This window comes from Ochotona princeps, chromosome 23, assembly GCF_030435755.1.
Source record: "Ochotona princeps isolate mOchPri1 chromosome 23, mOchPri1.hap1, whole genome shotgun sequence".
Classification (NCBI taxonomy): Eukaryota; Metazoa; Chordata; class Mammalia; order Lagomorpha; family Ochotonidae; genus Ochotona; species Ochotona princeps.
In genome coordinates this window covers 20,464,476-20,480,574 of record NC_080854.1, presented here as the reverse complement: position 1 = coordinate 20,480,574, position 16,099 = coordinate 20,464,476, and the positions used below count along the sequence as shown (strand labels likewise).

At 42.8% G+C, this 16,099-nt stretch overlaps 1 protein-coding gene across 1 annotated transcript in view; it reads right to left on the bottom strand.

Moving 5' to 3' along the window:
- LIFR (LIF receptor subunit alpha) overlaps positions 1–215 on the bottom strand; it is a 57,871-nt gene extending 57,656 nt beyond the window's left edge. The window contains exon 1 of the mRNA XM_058680145.1: positions 100–215. Within this exon, the coding sequence (XP_058536128.1) occupies positions 100–200 (101 nt within the window). The 5' untranslated portion in view covers positions 201–215. The remainder of the gene's footprint in view (positions 1–99) is intronic.
- Between the last annotated feature and the right edge of the window lie 15,884 nt (positions 216–16,099).

The following is a 16,099-nucleotide window of genomic DNA, read 5'->3' as shown; positions in this document are numbered from 1 at the left end:
TACAGCCGCCCTGGTCAACGCACCCCAGAGCCGAGCGTCTACGCTCAGGATGCGGGGTGGTGGGCGATTGCTTACATTCGTAGATTTTGCAAAGTTTACCTGAACTGCCCGCAAGGCGGAGGAGCTGTGGCAGGGGTCACTTTCCCTCTCCCGGAGCCCCAGAGGCCTGCGGGGGCATCCTGACAATATCCTGGAGCCATCCAGTCTTGCCTCCAAGGCGTGGTGGGCTTATTTGTGCAGAGAAAAAAAAAAAAAACGGATCCCTTAATGGGGTGAGATTCTTTTACTCCCGGTGCATTGTTCCCATTTCCGCAGTTTCACTTGGCCTGGGTGTTCTTGCAGAGTAATGCACCAAATGAAATTAGCTGGAGAGTGTTTGATGGCGCGGACACGGGGTTTAGAGATGTTTACGCCCCGTGCCGGACGCGTTTGATGGTGTTCTCTTCAGCACAATTAATTGTGCGAAGTTCAGAAATGTGCCAGAGACGGTCGCTGGCACGCAGAGGCACAGGACTCGGCAGACACACCTTCCATGGGAAACAGCTTGTTTGTTTTACCTGTGATTTAGTGGATGCATCAGCACAAGAGCCAACGACGTGGTTTTGACAAAAAAAAAAAAAAAAACGAAAAAAAAAACCAGCTTGCATGTGATTCCAAAACCATTTGTTAATTGGCGAAATGAAACTGGTTTTCTAAAGAACTTTCCCTTCTTGATGACCTAAACCGGGCTGCCAAACACCTGAAGGGACATGGAAAAGTGGATTCCCTGGAGGACAGTACGGTTTTTTGGTAGCAAAAGAGGAGCCATCGGTGCCATACTAAATGGTCCAGTCCCATATGGGCATGCTGGGGATGCTGAAACTTCAGCTTCCTGTCATCCCAAGACCTTGTTTGGAAAACATGTTTGTATTATGGGCACTTGGATCCCTTTTAAGATGTACACTGCTTTCTGTTTACTCCCCCGCTGACTCCTTCATGGTTTGGGATATCTATCTATATTCCCCTACTGAGAAGCCTGTTAGGCACAGCTCATAAGTCCTATGGCTTAGTACTAATGCAGTGTAGGTGGCAGGGACCCATGACCTTGAACCATCATCTTATCACATGCTGCCTCCCCGAGTGAGCATTCCCAGGAGGCCAGATCCAAAGTGGCTGCACCAAATCTCGCCCCCTAACACAACTGTAAAATGTAATTTAAAAAACTTTCTAATGAAAAAAGCAGCTTACCTATGACCCAAGTAAATCATGCGGCTGTTGTGTTGCTCAGGGTGAAGGAATAGCTTTCCATGGGGAAAAAAATTCAGTTTTCAGGATATAACATAAAATACTGACTTCTGTATCGTATATACATATATATAACAGTGTATTTCAAAAGATTTGAGAAAAATTGGAATTGAAAGATGGTTTTAGTGCAAAAAAATTAAAATTCGTGGATTTGTATTTTGATGTTCTGCAAATTTTTTAAACACAAACCTGCCACTGTGTAGTTGGGGACAGTGTAAAGGAAGAGAGAGAGAGACAGAGACAGAGAAAGAAGACGAACAAGGAGAAAAATGGCTAGCATCCACTGGATACACACATGGCAGACTGTGTCTGTTTTCCAGCCGCTCTTTTAAACACCACAACACACCTGTGCAATAGGTACCGCTCTCACACCTGGTCCTCTTTAAAAACAAATACATAAAGCATGCCCAAACGGCTCCAGCAAGCCCGAATATAAGAGAAAACGAAGTCCCACTGGATAGAGATCTCAGCTGCCCATGGTGACAGTTGTACAAGACCCTGTGAGTGCCCTGCGAAGGCTCCTGCCAGGGTCTTGGATGGTGGTCTACAGCCAGACTGTCTGGAAGGTACTGGGCTTCAGAGGAAACCTGCCCCCAATAGATAATCCCCCATAGGTAGGACGCTTAGTAATTTGCTTTAGCTTTTCAGGAACACATGTTACGCACATCAAAAAGCTGTGGCAAATACACCTTGTTAGGAGAAATAATGGATTTCATATTTCCATAAAATAGTAGATTTTTACATTGTATAAAACAAGAACTTTATATGTTACCAGTGTTTGCAGCATAACCCAGTTTAAGTTACTGGATATGGTCTATTGTCTGCATTGTCAAGAACACATTTTCCTTATCTATTGCATGAAATAGGAGTTAGCCACTTTGGATTCTGCACGAAATTTCAGCTCAATTCCAACTGCTATGGACTGATACCATTTATATTTACTTTGCCACTGACCCATCTATTTATAAATGCTATTTTACATAATATTTACTGCTTATAATTTCATGAGAGATTGTAAGATAAGTATCTCTGGAATGTTCCTTCTGATGCTTATGTAATACAGAGGCTGCCAAACAGTGAGTCTCCAGAAATGTTTGTCAAACCAATAAAATAACGAAACAGCAAGGCCCATAGCTAGAAGTCAAAGTGTGGATTCTAGAACAAGGCTGAAATACAATGGGAATGAAACAGCAAGACGCTGGGCTGTGAGTACTTGCTGGGTCAGCAGGACTGGCTTCTTTGTTAATTATTTTGCACTCCTCTTCCGAGCTATTGGTTATTCTCCCAAATTTTATGTTTTGGCATTTCTTTTCTTTTTGTAAGATTTCATAAATGCTGAACTACAAAATAATGCTAAGTGAAACAAAATGCAGCATCACCTCTGTAATCAAAGTTGTAGAAATAAAACGCTGTGCTCTTCAAAGGAGCCATCTCCAAAGCGGCAGACTTGAGACGAGAGGGGTCTGATGATTCAATTACTAACCTCGCAGCCCTCAGACGGGCTTCTGTGGATGCATGAGCTCATGTGTACAGTGTTTATCCGTCAGCAGGGCATGATATGGCTGTGTTCCTGGAAGAAATTTTGGAACTGCAAACAAATCTGCAAATTAAGCATATATTAACTGGTCAAGGGTTGAAACGGGTGAAATTGTTCTTCGTTTTAACCCTAACTGATAAACGTAGATTTCAATTGATTTATTTCAGAGCACAAGTTTGGACATGATTCAGACCTTTAATTAGATCCTGTAACAAGAAGACATATGAGAACAATCAGCTAATTTTCTCAAAGACTTGATGTTCTTTACCCAGAGTGGCTGGGAATGCTGTTTGAGGAACATGAAAAAATGTGATAAATATGATAAACACCATGAAAGATAGTATCTGCTCAGAATTCTGTCTAGAATATTCCTGTTCAGATAAAAGGACTTCAGGAGTGTTACATAAAGTATTTGGGGGTTAACTTATTACATCTTGAGCATGGCCCCAACAGGACTGTGTTTTGTTTGTTTCTTGTTTATTTATACTGTGCCTTTTTCCAAAAGAGACTTAAGGTAGTTTACAACGAAAGACAAATATTTACAACCCCCCCAAATTTAAAAAAAAACTGGCTAACACAAACAATGCTCTTTGAGCACAAAACTTAATTCCCAGCTTCCTCATAGCAGTGAAATAGGGAAGTGAAGGTTTTTACAAGTCTCACTGTCAAGTGCAAGGAGTTTCACTTACGAGAAAGTTTTTCCTGGCCCAGGCCGGGATAGGAATTTGTCGGAAGGGACATTATGGAAGGGATGCCTCTGTTAAGAGGGACTACAGCAGTTGGGCCATCCCTTGGTGGCAAGCACAGCTAGTGTATTTCTTTTTCTGGTGAGTGACTTTGAAATTGCTACTGTTAAAATTAAGTTGCCAAAACTCCTACAGTTATTATTTTATAACACCCAGGATATAATAATATCACATTTTAAGTTAGTTTTCTTCTATAGAAAAAGGGTAAATAAAAAGTAGTGAGCTCAGGTGGGCATTGTGGCACAATGTATCAAGTCCCAATTTGGGAAGGCTCCACCCCATATGGGAACACTAATTCTAGTCCTGGTTGCTCGACTTCTGATCCAGTCTCCTGCTAACCCAGGAGGCAGCAGGTGGTGGTCCAAGTGCTTGGGCCCTTGCCAACCAACTGGATGCCTGGATGGAGTTCTTGGCTCCTGGCTTTGGCATGTCCTGGCCCTACAATGTTGCAAACATTTGTGGAGAGAATGAAGAATTCTTTCTCTTCTCTCTACCTTTCAAATAAACAAGTAAACCTTTTTTAAAAAATCATGCTATTTGAAAAAGAAATAATTTACCTGATACAGTTATGGAAGAATAAAATGAGCTATGTTCTGTAAAGTCATTTATTGCTGTGTCAAATTTGCCCTCATTTTCCTCAGAAGAGGGGTATAAATATTTTTCCTCATCTTACCAGGTTTTTTTTAAGTTTTTAAGAATTGATTTAAAAGGTAAAGTTACAAAGAGCAAGAAGGAGAGATCTTTCACTTGCTGGTTCACTTCCCACATGGGCCAGCCTGAAGCTAGGAGCCAGGAGCTTCCTCTGGGTTTCCAACATGTTTGCAGGAGCCCAAGGATTTATGCCTGACTCAAAGCAAGCAGTAAATATTCTCCATGCATGTTCTTGTTCGTATGCTTTCTATTGTCATTCCTAAATCTCAGAGCGAATACATGCACCTCCCTCCGGGCAGGGCTGGGGTGGTTAGGAGGTTCAGTTATCACCGGAGAGGATTATGGGAGTCAGGGGCATCACTGGTAAACACAGAAAATAGTCTTTGTTGCCTTGCACTGTTTGCCATCACACTTCCTTCTATGACTTAGTTACTGAATTGTTAGATTTCAGGAACAATGACTAAGAGAACTGTCACCCGCAGACCAACATTTACTTAACTGCCCAGTCAACCCTCAAGGATCTTACCCTGTTTCCTAGACAAGGGTCTTCAAAAAGTTTGTTGAAGATGGGTAGGATGAAAAAAGCTATGCACGGATTTCCTATTTTTTGCACCAAAATAAACTTTTACTTCCATTTTTTTCCCCTGTGAACTTTCTCAGCTGCCTGTCTTCTGGGAGGTAAAGTGCATCGCATGGTTAATTCTAACCCACTCCTTGAGCCAGAGCCTGTGGTGGGTTCCAGAGCATCTGCCATGTGGAGGAGCTATTGAAGGCAGACAGGGAGATGTGGAGCCCTAGCATACTCTGACCTGGGGTGACCCCTGGCCATCATCGCCATCCCCTCTGCTCTGTGCCTCTCTTTACCTCCAATGAACTTGTGAGGTTGGACCCTGGTTTCTCATTCTGGCTCTTCCCCTTGGTAACTGCATTCTTTTCCCTTCCAGCCAGTGCACACTGCTTATCTCCTGTCCTGCACTGCTCTGCCTCTCCTCCTCCTCTTGATTTGCCCAGCACGGTGGCCACCATCCCTGCTCCCGTTCCCTCCCCTCCTTATCTGGTTGTTCAGAGCCATTTAAGGGCAAAGCAGAAACATTAAAATGAAGCTACCTTATTTCTTATGGTCCATCACGGACCCAGAATCCTGTGCTAATATTCTCAGTTGAGCTAATGGATCCCACAGAAGAGCAATTTACTCCATTCTCAGTGGTGATATTAAGGGCATTATTTAATTTATTCCTACAGCTACTGCACTCAGTGCACTGCCAGAGGCATCTTGTGCAAATGGACAAAGGAGCCAAAAGATTAAGGGCTTGAGCTGAGGGCCAGCCAGAGGTAGTGGGATGGTTTGAAATTGGACCCCAATTCCTTAAATCCTTGAATATATTATTCTAACTAATGCACTTAATCCACACCCTTCAGTATTCTGTGCAAAACCCCCAAATCCTAAAACTGCAACACAGTGAGGTTTTGTTTCAGTTTCTGGCTGCACAGAGTTTTTGATGGTTACACATTTGCCAACAGGCATGATTCAATGTCCCTGAAACGGTGAGGAGCTTAAAAAATAGCAAGTCAGTTCAATAATTAATTTGAGTAGCATTCACGTCCCCAGGGTTTCCTTCAGGCACCTAATCAGTGACACCGCCTGGGTCTCTGGTGGGAAAACAGAAGTGGCCTTCCCCATGGAGGCTCTGGTCAACAGGGATGCTGCTGCCGAGGCGACCAAGGACAACAAGCTCAGATGACAAGACTGCAACCTGGAATTCCTTTTTCGCCTCGTGATCAGGACATCCGGCCTTCGGACTATTATCTAAACACAGAATCTTAAGGCCAAAAAGCTGATAGAGACCTTGACACCACCCAAATCAGCGTGTTGTCCGATTCCAACTCCATGTATAGCAGCATTCCACTCTACTCACCTGGACTGTATCAATTAGCCCAGCCACATGACATGTCCCCTTGTCTAGGAGAGATGAGCAGAGTTGTACAGGTGACCAGGTTAACAAATGAGTGTATAACCTGGTTATTAATGCAAATGGTGCCCCTGCTGGGCACTTTCCTCAGCTTGGAGATGACAGTCCTTCTCTACAAATAAGGAGATCAGATACTCAAGGAAGCAGGAAGTAAACTCAGCGAGATGTGAACAGACTAGTCTGTTCAATTCCTTCTATGAAGTTACTTTAACTTACAGACTTGGAAGGCATTGGCTAAAGGTAGGATCCAGAACACAAAGTCCCCAGCTAGCATCAATGAACATTTATTAAACAGTAAGGGTATTCCAGGAGCTGTGTGCTAACCCATCCCACCTCCTTATAACAAGTATAGGGTGGGTTGGCATCTCTATCCACAAGTAAGGGTTAACTACCCAGAGGTCATACACTATTCCCAACACGGGTATCCAAGCCAGCACCATCTGACCACAAGTTCACACTCCTCCTGGGCCACACTGCACTGCCAGCACTGTCACTTATACCTCTCCTGTCCCTTCTAGTTTCAGGAACGTCATAGGATTTTACCTTCAACTTGCTGATGCAGGTGAGACCCTAGCCACACTGACTTTTGACTGAACACTACGCCAAGGCTCTCTCTGCTGGAAGGGCATGCTCTGAATTCTTTGCCATCTTGGTGTGATTTGCTCTTTTCCTTGGTCTCTTGGGATGGACTGAAGTCTCTCTTCAACGTTCCTGTTGTAGGTTTGACTGCTCCCTGAGAAGAGGATTCGTCCGTGTAGTTGGAGTTCAATATTGCAGCCTCCTCTCCACCTCCCTCAGGCTTCTCGCTTTCCATCCCCAAAGATGGATTCTTACACCATTCTGGCCATTCACCTTTGGCCAGGTATTCCTATTATCAACTTGCAAGTGTCAATATATGCAGCCGCCAAGAGCCAGGAGCATCTCCAGATGCTGCTACTGGGATAGTGAATATTCTGGTTGCTTGTGCCTTGCAGCATCTTGATTTTCCACAGAGCAGCTCAGGAAAGAGTTTTTTAAACTTAGATTCAATTACTGAGTCCTGGATTTTTAATAGATCAGTTCATCTTTAAAAATAAGAGCTTTAAGCTGAAGAACAAAGCCTATCAGTATCCCATTAATGTAATTTTCAGTACTTCTATAACAGACAGCAGGGAAGGTTATTCAATCCAGATTCCTTTCCCACAGCTGGTAGAAATCCAGTTCTCATGATTTAGAAAAAAAACGAAAAGGGGCTAGACCATGAAAAATAGTGAAAAATCCTAAATAGATCTCCACATGAATAATAGTGTGATGAGCAGGTAATGCGTTCCTATCTCTACAGAAAAAACAAATCAGATGATTTTTACAAGGAAGCATAAAAACAGAACAGTAGCCCTCTGCCAACTTTATTAGGTTTTAAATTTCAACAACGATTTATTGTGTACCAATGCCATGTAAATGCTAAGGGTACAATGAGAGGCAAAACAGAGCTGTTATTCTCATGGTAAGACTCTTTGAAAAAAAAGTAAGGTCACAATCCATTAGCCCAAGTTTCTGAAAACAAGAAAGAAGGGGACTGTTTTAAAGCAGTTTTCTATAGATCCCTGTCTTTTATTGATTGGCTAATTGATTGATTGCTGCCCTCATCGCACTTGATGCAGTTTTGGACCTAAATATACTTGAACATCTGATATTTTAATGACCTCAGGTTAATAACAACTGGAAGTATTAGAAATTAATATATATTATTTAGTCCAAAGGAAGAAATGTCTCTTGGTCTTATACTTAACTCTTTTCGATATTGCGATTTGCAGACCTATCTGTGGGTTTAAAATGAACATTCACGGGCCTGGCATAGTAGCCCAGAGACTAAAGTCCTCACCTCGCACACACCAGGATCCCATATAGGTGCCAGTTCGTATCCCAGTGGCCCTACTTCCCATCTAGATCCCTGTTTGTGGACTGAGAAAGCAGCTAAAGATGGCCCAAACCCTTGGGATCCTGTACCCAGTGGGAGACCCTGAAGAAGCTCCTGGCTCCTGGCTGCTGGCTTTGCATCGGCTCAGCTCCAGTCACTGTGGCCACTTGGGGAGTGAACAATGGAAAATCTTCTCTGTCTCTCCTCTCTGTATATCTGACTTTCCAAAAGAAATGAATAAATCTTTAAAAAAATGAACATTCACTTCATTTTATGTACTTTCTAATTCTTATTCCAGAGAGGGACATAAAGGAATGGATTTTCTCCCCTAAGCCACTAACACAATAATAGATCTGCACGTTAGCTGTTTATTTCTAGTTCCTTTCTTTGTATTATTATGTTCTGAGGCTTTGGGAAAGTAATCTGAGTTTCATCAAAAAAGGGGGGTTCTCTAATCAATGAGGATTGGGTAATGCTGATTAATAAATGAAAGTGACTATAAGTTACAGGCCTTCTTTAGTTTTAACTTTAGTTCCTGGAGGCTACTCAATTATAATACAATATACTATGATGTGCTATGACAGTATAATATATATATACACTGTCTCTCTCTCTATATATAAAATATATATAGGAGGATAGATGCGTCAACATACATTCTCCTTTTAGTAACAATATCCTCATTGTCCTTTGAGGAGCCACTTCTCCCCCATTTTCAGTCTCTGAAGTCTGCAGGAACATATTTTGGTTTATAGCATTTGCCGGTTCCCATCATGTAAAGGCTCCCATCATGGCCCATTTCAAGCTGTCACAGTGAAAGCATGGGCTGGAGAGTTAGTGACACCAGCATCCCATCAGTTCCGGGGAGAAAGCCTTGGGGAAGACCACAGGTGTGACTCAGACCAAAGGAATCAATCTATCCCTTTAGGGTCATGACTCAAGGCCAGATCAGCTCCTGAGCCCTGACTTTAATTCTTTTTGTAATTGTCCTGGAAGGGGTAACACCTTTCACTAGGTTTTGCTGATAGGGCGTAAATAGAACCCATTCTGTTCAATGTGTTCAAAGAGAACAAATGGTTCTTGACAGAGCCTGGCTGAGAACTCAGCTGCCTCAAAGAAGAGAAGAACAGAACTGAGAGATGGAGAATAACTCAGTTCTGGGCCACTGTCTAAGTCCCCATATCCAGTACAGCCTGCAGCTCCAGGCCTTGCATGGCAGTTGCAAGAGCCAATACGTTGTCTTCCTTCCATCTCCTCTTTTCTTTCTCCCCATCCCCTTGTCTTTTCCTTCTTTGCTTAGATAGTAATTCTTCTTTTACTATCTGTTTAAATGGTTTTTGCCTCACTGAAAAGATATAATCATGCTATGCTCCAACCCAAAGAGCCCTTCACAAAGCTAATATTCCTCAGAACAACCTGGGAACTTGCATTCCATCTCATTCTCCCCTGTACACTTGACAGGGCAGAGAAAACTCTGAAGAACTTCTTCTCCATATGCACCTAGAAACTTGGACAGATAACTTTCCTCTAAAATCTGCTATCATGGTTGTCAAGGCTATTTAGAAAGAGTTCCATAAGACATATTTTTAGAACATATTTGCCCCTTGCACACACACTTCTAAGTCTAATTTTCATTAAATCAGAGATAACTACAGTGAAAAAGGCCAACTTCCCACCTTCCAGGAGCTCCCATTCTAGACTGATAAACAGACAACACATGAACACATAGGTAAGTAGTATGTCAATGTCAAGTTGAGTCTGAGTTTCTAATAAGTGCTTTGAGAAGACCAAATGCTTTGAATAGAGAATGACATGAACTGCTATTCTAAATGGAGAAGCAGTAGAAGTCCTTCTTAGGGAAATTTGAGAAGAGAGGATTATCTGAAATCAGAGGAGTCATGGGAACATCTTGGGGAAAAGGCATCTTGTTGCCTATTCCAAAATCGCACGGAGGACAGGGTGGCTGGAACACAGGAACCCCGAAGAAGGCTGGATGAAACGGAACACTCTCAGTGTAAGAAAGGCTTTGATTCTCATTCTCTTCTGTGTAGAATGGGAGGGTTTGGAGCACAGCCTCTGGTCTGTGTGGGGACTGTAGCGATCAAGAAGGGGAACAGGGAAGCTACTGATGGCCCTAACACAGACATTTGCGGGACAGCCTATGCTGCCACAGATCATAGTCCTAGCTGCCCTGGAGGCTGTCACTTTGACTTCCTGCCTTCAGTTGTATCATTCCTACATAAACCCTCAGCTGCAGTTGTATTTCCTCAGAAAGCCAGAGCAAGCAGGTTGTATTTCCTAGGATGCCAAGGCTAAGACTTAGATCAAGTGTTACAAAGCAGGGAAGGAAGCCAGAGCTGGGCAGAGAAGGAAGTTCGGCTGCCACACAGGGAGTTGTGATCTAGCTAGGATGACTGTGTACTGCTGTCCGGAGCTGTGCTGAGTGATAAGAGCTCCAGGCTCCCATCAATGATCCGTCACTGATTTGCCACCACCCCAGGAAGAGGGCAGGGTCTAATGGGAAGGAGTTGCCAGCTCAGGCCTTTGTGTTGGCAGCATTATCTGTACCTTGGATAATAAGTTATTATAGAACTCCTTTATTCCTGGGCAGGAGATCTGGACACATAAAACAGCACTTATAATATCACTGTTTTTTCAACTGTCACTTATCCTTCCTACATTTATTTTTTCAGAATGATTTAATTTTTCACTCCTGCTGCTTCAACCGCAGTCCATCATGCTATTTCCAGTGAGGCGACATCGGCTCAATGCATGGTTTTCAAATCTGGCAGACAGGCTATATGGCACACCCTAAAACCTACATTGTTGTTTAAAGTTGCAAGGTGGGGCAGGCATTTGGCACAGAGGTTAAGATGCGACTTAGGGTGTCTGTACCCTATATCAGAGAGCATGGTTCAAGTCCTGGGTTCTTTGCTTCCAATTCAGCATCCTGCTAACTGGTATACTCGGAGGCAGCAGGTGATGGTTCAAGTACTTGAGGTCCTTGCTACCCAAATAGAGTTCTAGCCTAGCTTTGACCTGGGTCAAACCCAGGCTTTTGTGAGCAGGTGGGGAGCAAGCCAACAGAAAGAAGATCTTTCTCTCCTGTCTTTCTCTGTCACTCTGTCTCACTCTGCCTTATAAATAATAAAAGAGAAATGGAAATTTAAAACCAGCTTATTTTTGTGCCAAGAAAAATTTTTTCACATATGTTTTCCATATCAAAAAATTCTTTTCTATGCATGGATTTCATTTTTTTGAAATAGATTAACATTTTAAATAAATAATCTCAAATAAGAGAAATACAGAAAATAGAAGTCTTCCATCTACTGCTTCAGACCCCAAATGCCTGCAACCGACAGAGCTGAACCATACCAAAACCAGGAGTCAGAGGTTCAATCCGTATCTTCCATGTGTGTGGCAGGAAATCAATTATTCAAGTCTCCCAAACCATGTATTTATTACCAGGAAGCCAGAACAGGAAGTACAGCCAGGACTTGAATCCAGACACTCCAGTGTGGGTTGTGAGCACAGGACCCACTGCAGCAAACACCCATCCTTAAACTGTCACAACCTTTTTGATATTCCCTTGCATTTCAGCTTTTGTTCATGGATATATGCTATACTGAAGTGGCGGGACAGCAGGGTGGTCCAGGGAAAGGATACCAGATCCAAACTGTCTGAATTCAAATTTGGCTGTCCCATGCCTGGGTTCACTAACCCTGAGCAAAGCACAGACATTATACCTCCACTTGCCCATCTGCAAAATGTGGCTCATTCAGCAACCAGCTCCTGGGGTAGAGTATTGAAAACAGTGCCTTGGGCTCAGCACAGTAGCCTAGCAGTTAAAGTCCTCGCCTTGAATGCGCCGGGATTTCATATGGATGCTGTTTCTAATCCCGGCTATCTCTCTTCCCATCCAGGTCCCTGCTTGTGGCCTGGGAAAGCAGTCAAGGATGGCCCAAAGCCTTGGGACCCTGCACCCACATGGGAGACCCAGAAGAGTCTCTGGGCTTCTGGATCAGCTCAGCTCCAGCCGTTGTGGCCAGTTAAGGAGTGAACCATTGGATGGAAGATCTTCCTCTCTCTCTCTTCTCCTCTCTGTATATCTGACTTTCCAATAAAAGTAAAATAAAATTAAAAAAAAAAAAAAAAAGAAAACAATGCCTACCCCGTAAGGACACATAAGCACTGGCTGATGATACCTGGAAGTCATTGGAAGACTTGCTCATGTCACAGTCCCTTCAGGGGCAGGTGTTCATCAAAATGGCCACACTCGAGGTGCCCTACTGGAATATGTGGCGCTTGTTGAACTCAGAGCTTTGCGGCTGGGCCCTTGTGCAACAACATCATAGCAAAGCTTCTTCACAGAATCTTTGTTTTCCTCTCAGGACATTCTTCTAATGAGTCAAGATATTTTTGCAAAACGGCTGGAATTCTGTGCCTTCTCGGGTTCTTTCAATCCACAATGAGACCTGATTTTATAATGAAGATTATGTACTTTCCCAGTGATGGAAGCAAAAAATACAGAAAACAGTGTATTTATAAGCGAATAGATTCACAGTTCTAAATGAAAACCCAATTACCTTTCTTGTCCAGGAGACAGAAGAACAGAGAAATTAGGCAAGTCGCCTAATTCACACAAACATATCCCAGTTACCAAAAGACAAAATTGCTCAGTAACATGACTCAGGCTTTTTTTTTTTTTTGCCAACATGTATAATCCAGACAAAAATAGACCTAGAACAACAACAAAAAAAGAAATCTTGCTTATTTCCAAAATTTAGTGTTTTCCTTAAAATTGTATTATAGATTTGGCCAATACCTACTGGTCTTAAAATTACCTTTTTTATGAGGACAAATAGTTACCATAATTATTTATCCAGTTCTGTATTCTTTCATTTACTCCAGAGATGTTTGTGGGGTGGCTTTTGTGTTCCAACCACTGAACTAATGGTTGGAAACTTTTTCAGTGAATAAGGTCCAGTGTTCTGGAATTGGCGCATTTTTGTACAGTCTGTGTGCATTGGCTAGTCCAAGCTCAAGCAACTTTGGAGCAAGGGTTCAGGACAGGAATTGATCTTCATTAGTCAAAGATTAAATATTAGTCCCAAAATCAGTGTTTGGATTCAGAGCCAAGTTGCCCTATGTATAACCAATGGTCATTCATTGCTTTTTAGCGGTCATCTTCTCTCTCTTCCTAATTCCTAATTACCTAATTGGGTCCTACAAAATATAGAACTCAAAAAGATGGCACTGCAAATTTCATTGCATAGTAGTATGTTATTATAAACTCATAACAGTACAGGTACTATTTTTTAAAGATTTTTTTATTTTTATTAGAAAAGCAGATTTACAGAGAGAAGGAAACCATCCGCTAGTTCACTCCCCAAGTAGCTGCAACAAGCAGAACTGAGCCAATCCAAAGCCAGGAGCCAGGAGCTTCTTCTGGGTCCCTCACATGGGGGCAGGGTCCCAAGGCTTTGGACAGTCCTTGGCTGATTTCCCAGGCCACAAGCAGGGAGCCGGAAGGGAAGTGGGGCAGCTGGGATATGAACCGGCACCCTTATGGGATCCTGGTGCATGCAAGGTGAGGACTTTAGCTACTAGGCTACAGCACCGGGCATACGATTGTGTTTCTATAGGATATTAATAAGTGTCAGGTGAAAAAAACTGCATGTTCAAACGGAAATGACAATGTGGGGATTAAACAAAATCAGAGAGGTTTCTTTTTGTGTTTATTTCTTTAAATCTTTATTATGCTAATTTGTATCCTGACTCTGAGGGAAACAAAGCATCAGATCAAATCAAGCTACTGGCTGCAAAACTCTTAGTTTTCTGTCATTTTGTTTCAAATATATATATATATTTATTTGAAAGGAAGAGTTAAGAAATAGGAAGAGGGAGAGAACTTAAGTGCAGTGGCAGGACATGAACCACAGCCCATGGGAAGGTCAGCGTGGCAGATGGCAGCTTAACCAGCTACGCCGCAGTACTGGCCCACCATTTGTTTTCAAGATATTGTCTATGTTTACTTCCAAATCCAGGGTCAATTCAGTAAGCTTACAATTTTGCTTTTACATTGAATTGCTAGCTTTATTTAAAGACAGAGACAAACATATTTTTCATATACTGGTTTACTTTCAAAATACCCCCGACAGCCAGAGCTGGGCCAAGTAAGGCCATTACCCAGAACTCAGTCCAGGTTTCGCATGGATGGCAAGAACCCATGTGCTGGAGCCATCACCTGGTGCCTCCATGTGTCCATCTACAGGAAGCAAGCATTGCACGTAAAGCTGGAGCTAACATCCATCTTAACTGCTACAATTACCTTCCTTTTATCTGTATGCTTTTTCCTGCTGTGGTTGAAGCTTACTGAACCATTTTATATGTTGTTTTGGGGGGAAATGACTCATATCAATCTGTGAAAGAATCTTGGTTTTGCTTGCAAATCATTACTAGAAACACTTCTCTATGCGTGTGATTTATCCACGCTTCGTGGCAGATGTCTCCAATCTGTGGTCGCATTCTTTCCATTCAGGCCTGAGACTTCAGTACCCTTCCCAGCACCACTCTGTGAGCAGGAGTTCCTACTCAGGGACAGTTGGTCTGTGACCAAAGCGGTGGGCCATTCTGTCAACAGCAGCTGCTCCTTACAGTGTGACTGCTGGGTGGCTAGGCACCTTGTGAGGACTTTGAGTTAAAACTTCTCGTTTCATCTCCATTGCAGCCACACGCTCACTGGCTCAAGGCCTTACAATCTGTCATTCAAATCACTATAACCACATTGTTCCCTTCTCTATGCACATTATTTTCCTGGCCCATAAATGTTGCAAGACTTGACCCCTGCTATTCCCTCTAATCACTATTTCTGTCACTCTCCTATGATCCAGCCATTGATCAGTAGCTACATTTTCAAGTTTGGAAGCTCAGCCTAACCAGCTCATCAGAAGTAAACGTAGGGCCCAGTGTAATGGCTCAGTGGCTAAATGCTTGCCTTGCATGCTCCGGGATCCCCTATGAGCACCAGTGCATGTCCCGACTGCTCCACTTCCCTTCCAGCTCTCTGCTTGTGGCCTGGGAAAGCAGAGGAGGATGGCCAAAGCCTTGGGACCCAGCAACCATGTGGGAGACCTGGAAGAGGCTCCTGGCTCCTGGCTCCTGGCTTCAGATCTGCTCAGTTCTGGCTTTTGTAGCCACTTGGGGAGTGATCCAGCAGACAGGTGATCTTTGTATCTCCTCTCTGTAAAATCTGCCTTTCAAATAAAAATAAAATAATAAAATCTTTTAAAAAAGAAGTAACCCTAGAGAATCAAGTTAGACTAATCAACTCACAAGAAAAGAATGTGAAACACACAATTATTAATTGAAAATGACAAGTGGAATAATTCTATGAAACCAATGTTTGTGTTGCCCGTCTGACATTTTCTGAAAGCTGCAGTTATCACTGGGTACTTGCGACATGGAGTCGGACTGTAAATCCTGAATCCGTGCATATAAACTGCATGCTCTTCGGCCAACGGATCAGGATATTTTCCAATGTCTATTTCCCCAGCAGTAAAATGGGGATAATAATAAACCCTCCCCAGACTGTTGTTATGAGTATTAAATGAGAGGTTATACTTATTACAAATTGTTTAGAATAGACTTTGCTGCAAAATACTCAATAAATACTAGCTACCGGAATGGAACTCAACTCAAAGAACCATGGGAAGTAAACATAATTCTTTGAAAGTTGTGCTAGCTTGCACATCACTATTGATGACAACATCCACCCAGTGGTTACTGGCACCCAAAACAATTTCAGACATTACCGAATTCACTTGAATCCCTTCTTTCCATATACTATTACATGGATGAAGACTAAAATGAAAATTCACAAATTAACTTATATCTGCACCAGTCTGATTTTGCAGCCACTCCTACCCCAATCATTCCCCCTCCCTATCTCCAGCATACAATGCTTAAAAAGCAATTAAGGCAAAGCTCACCACCTAGACGCTGCCTACCCCGC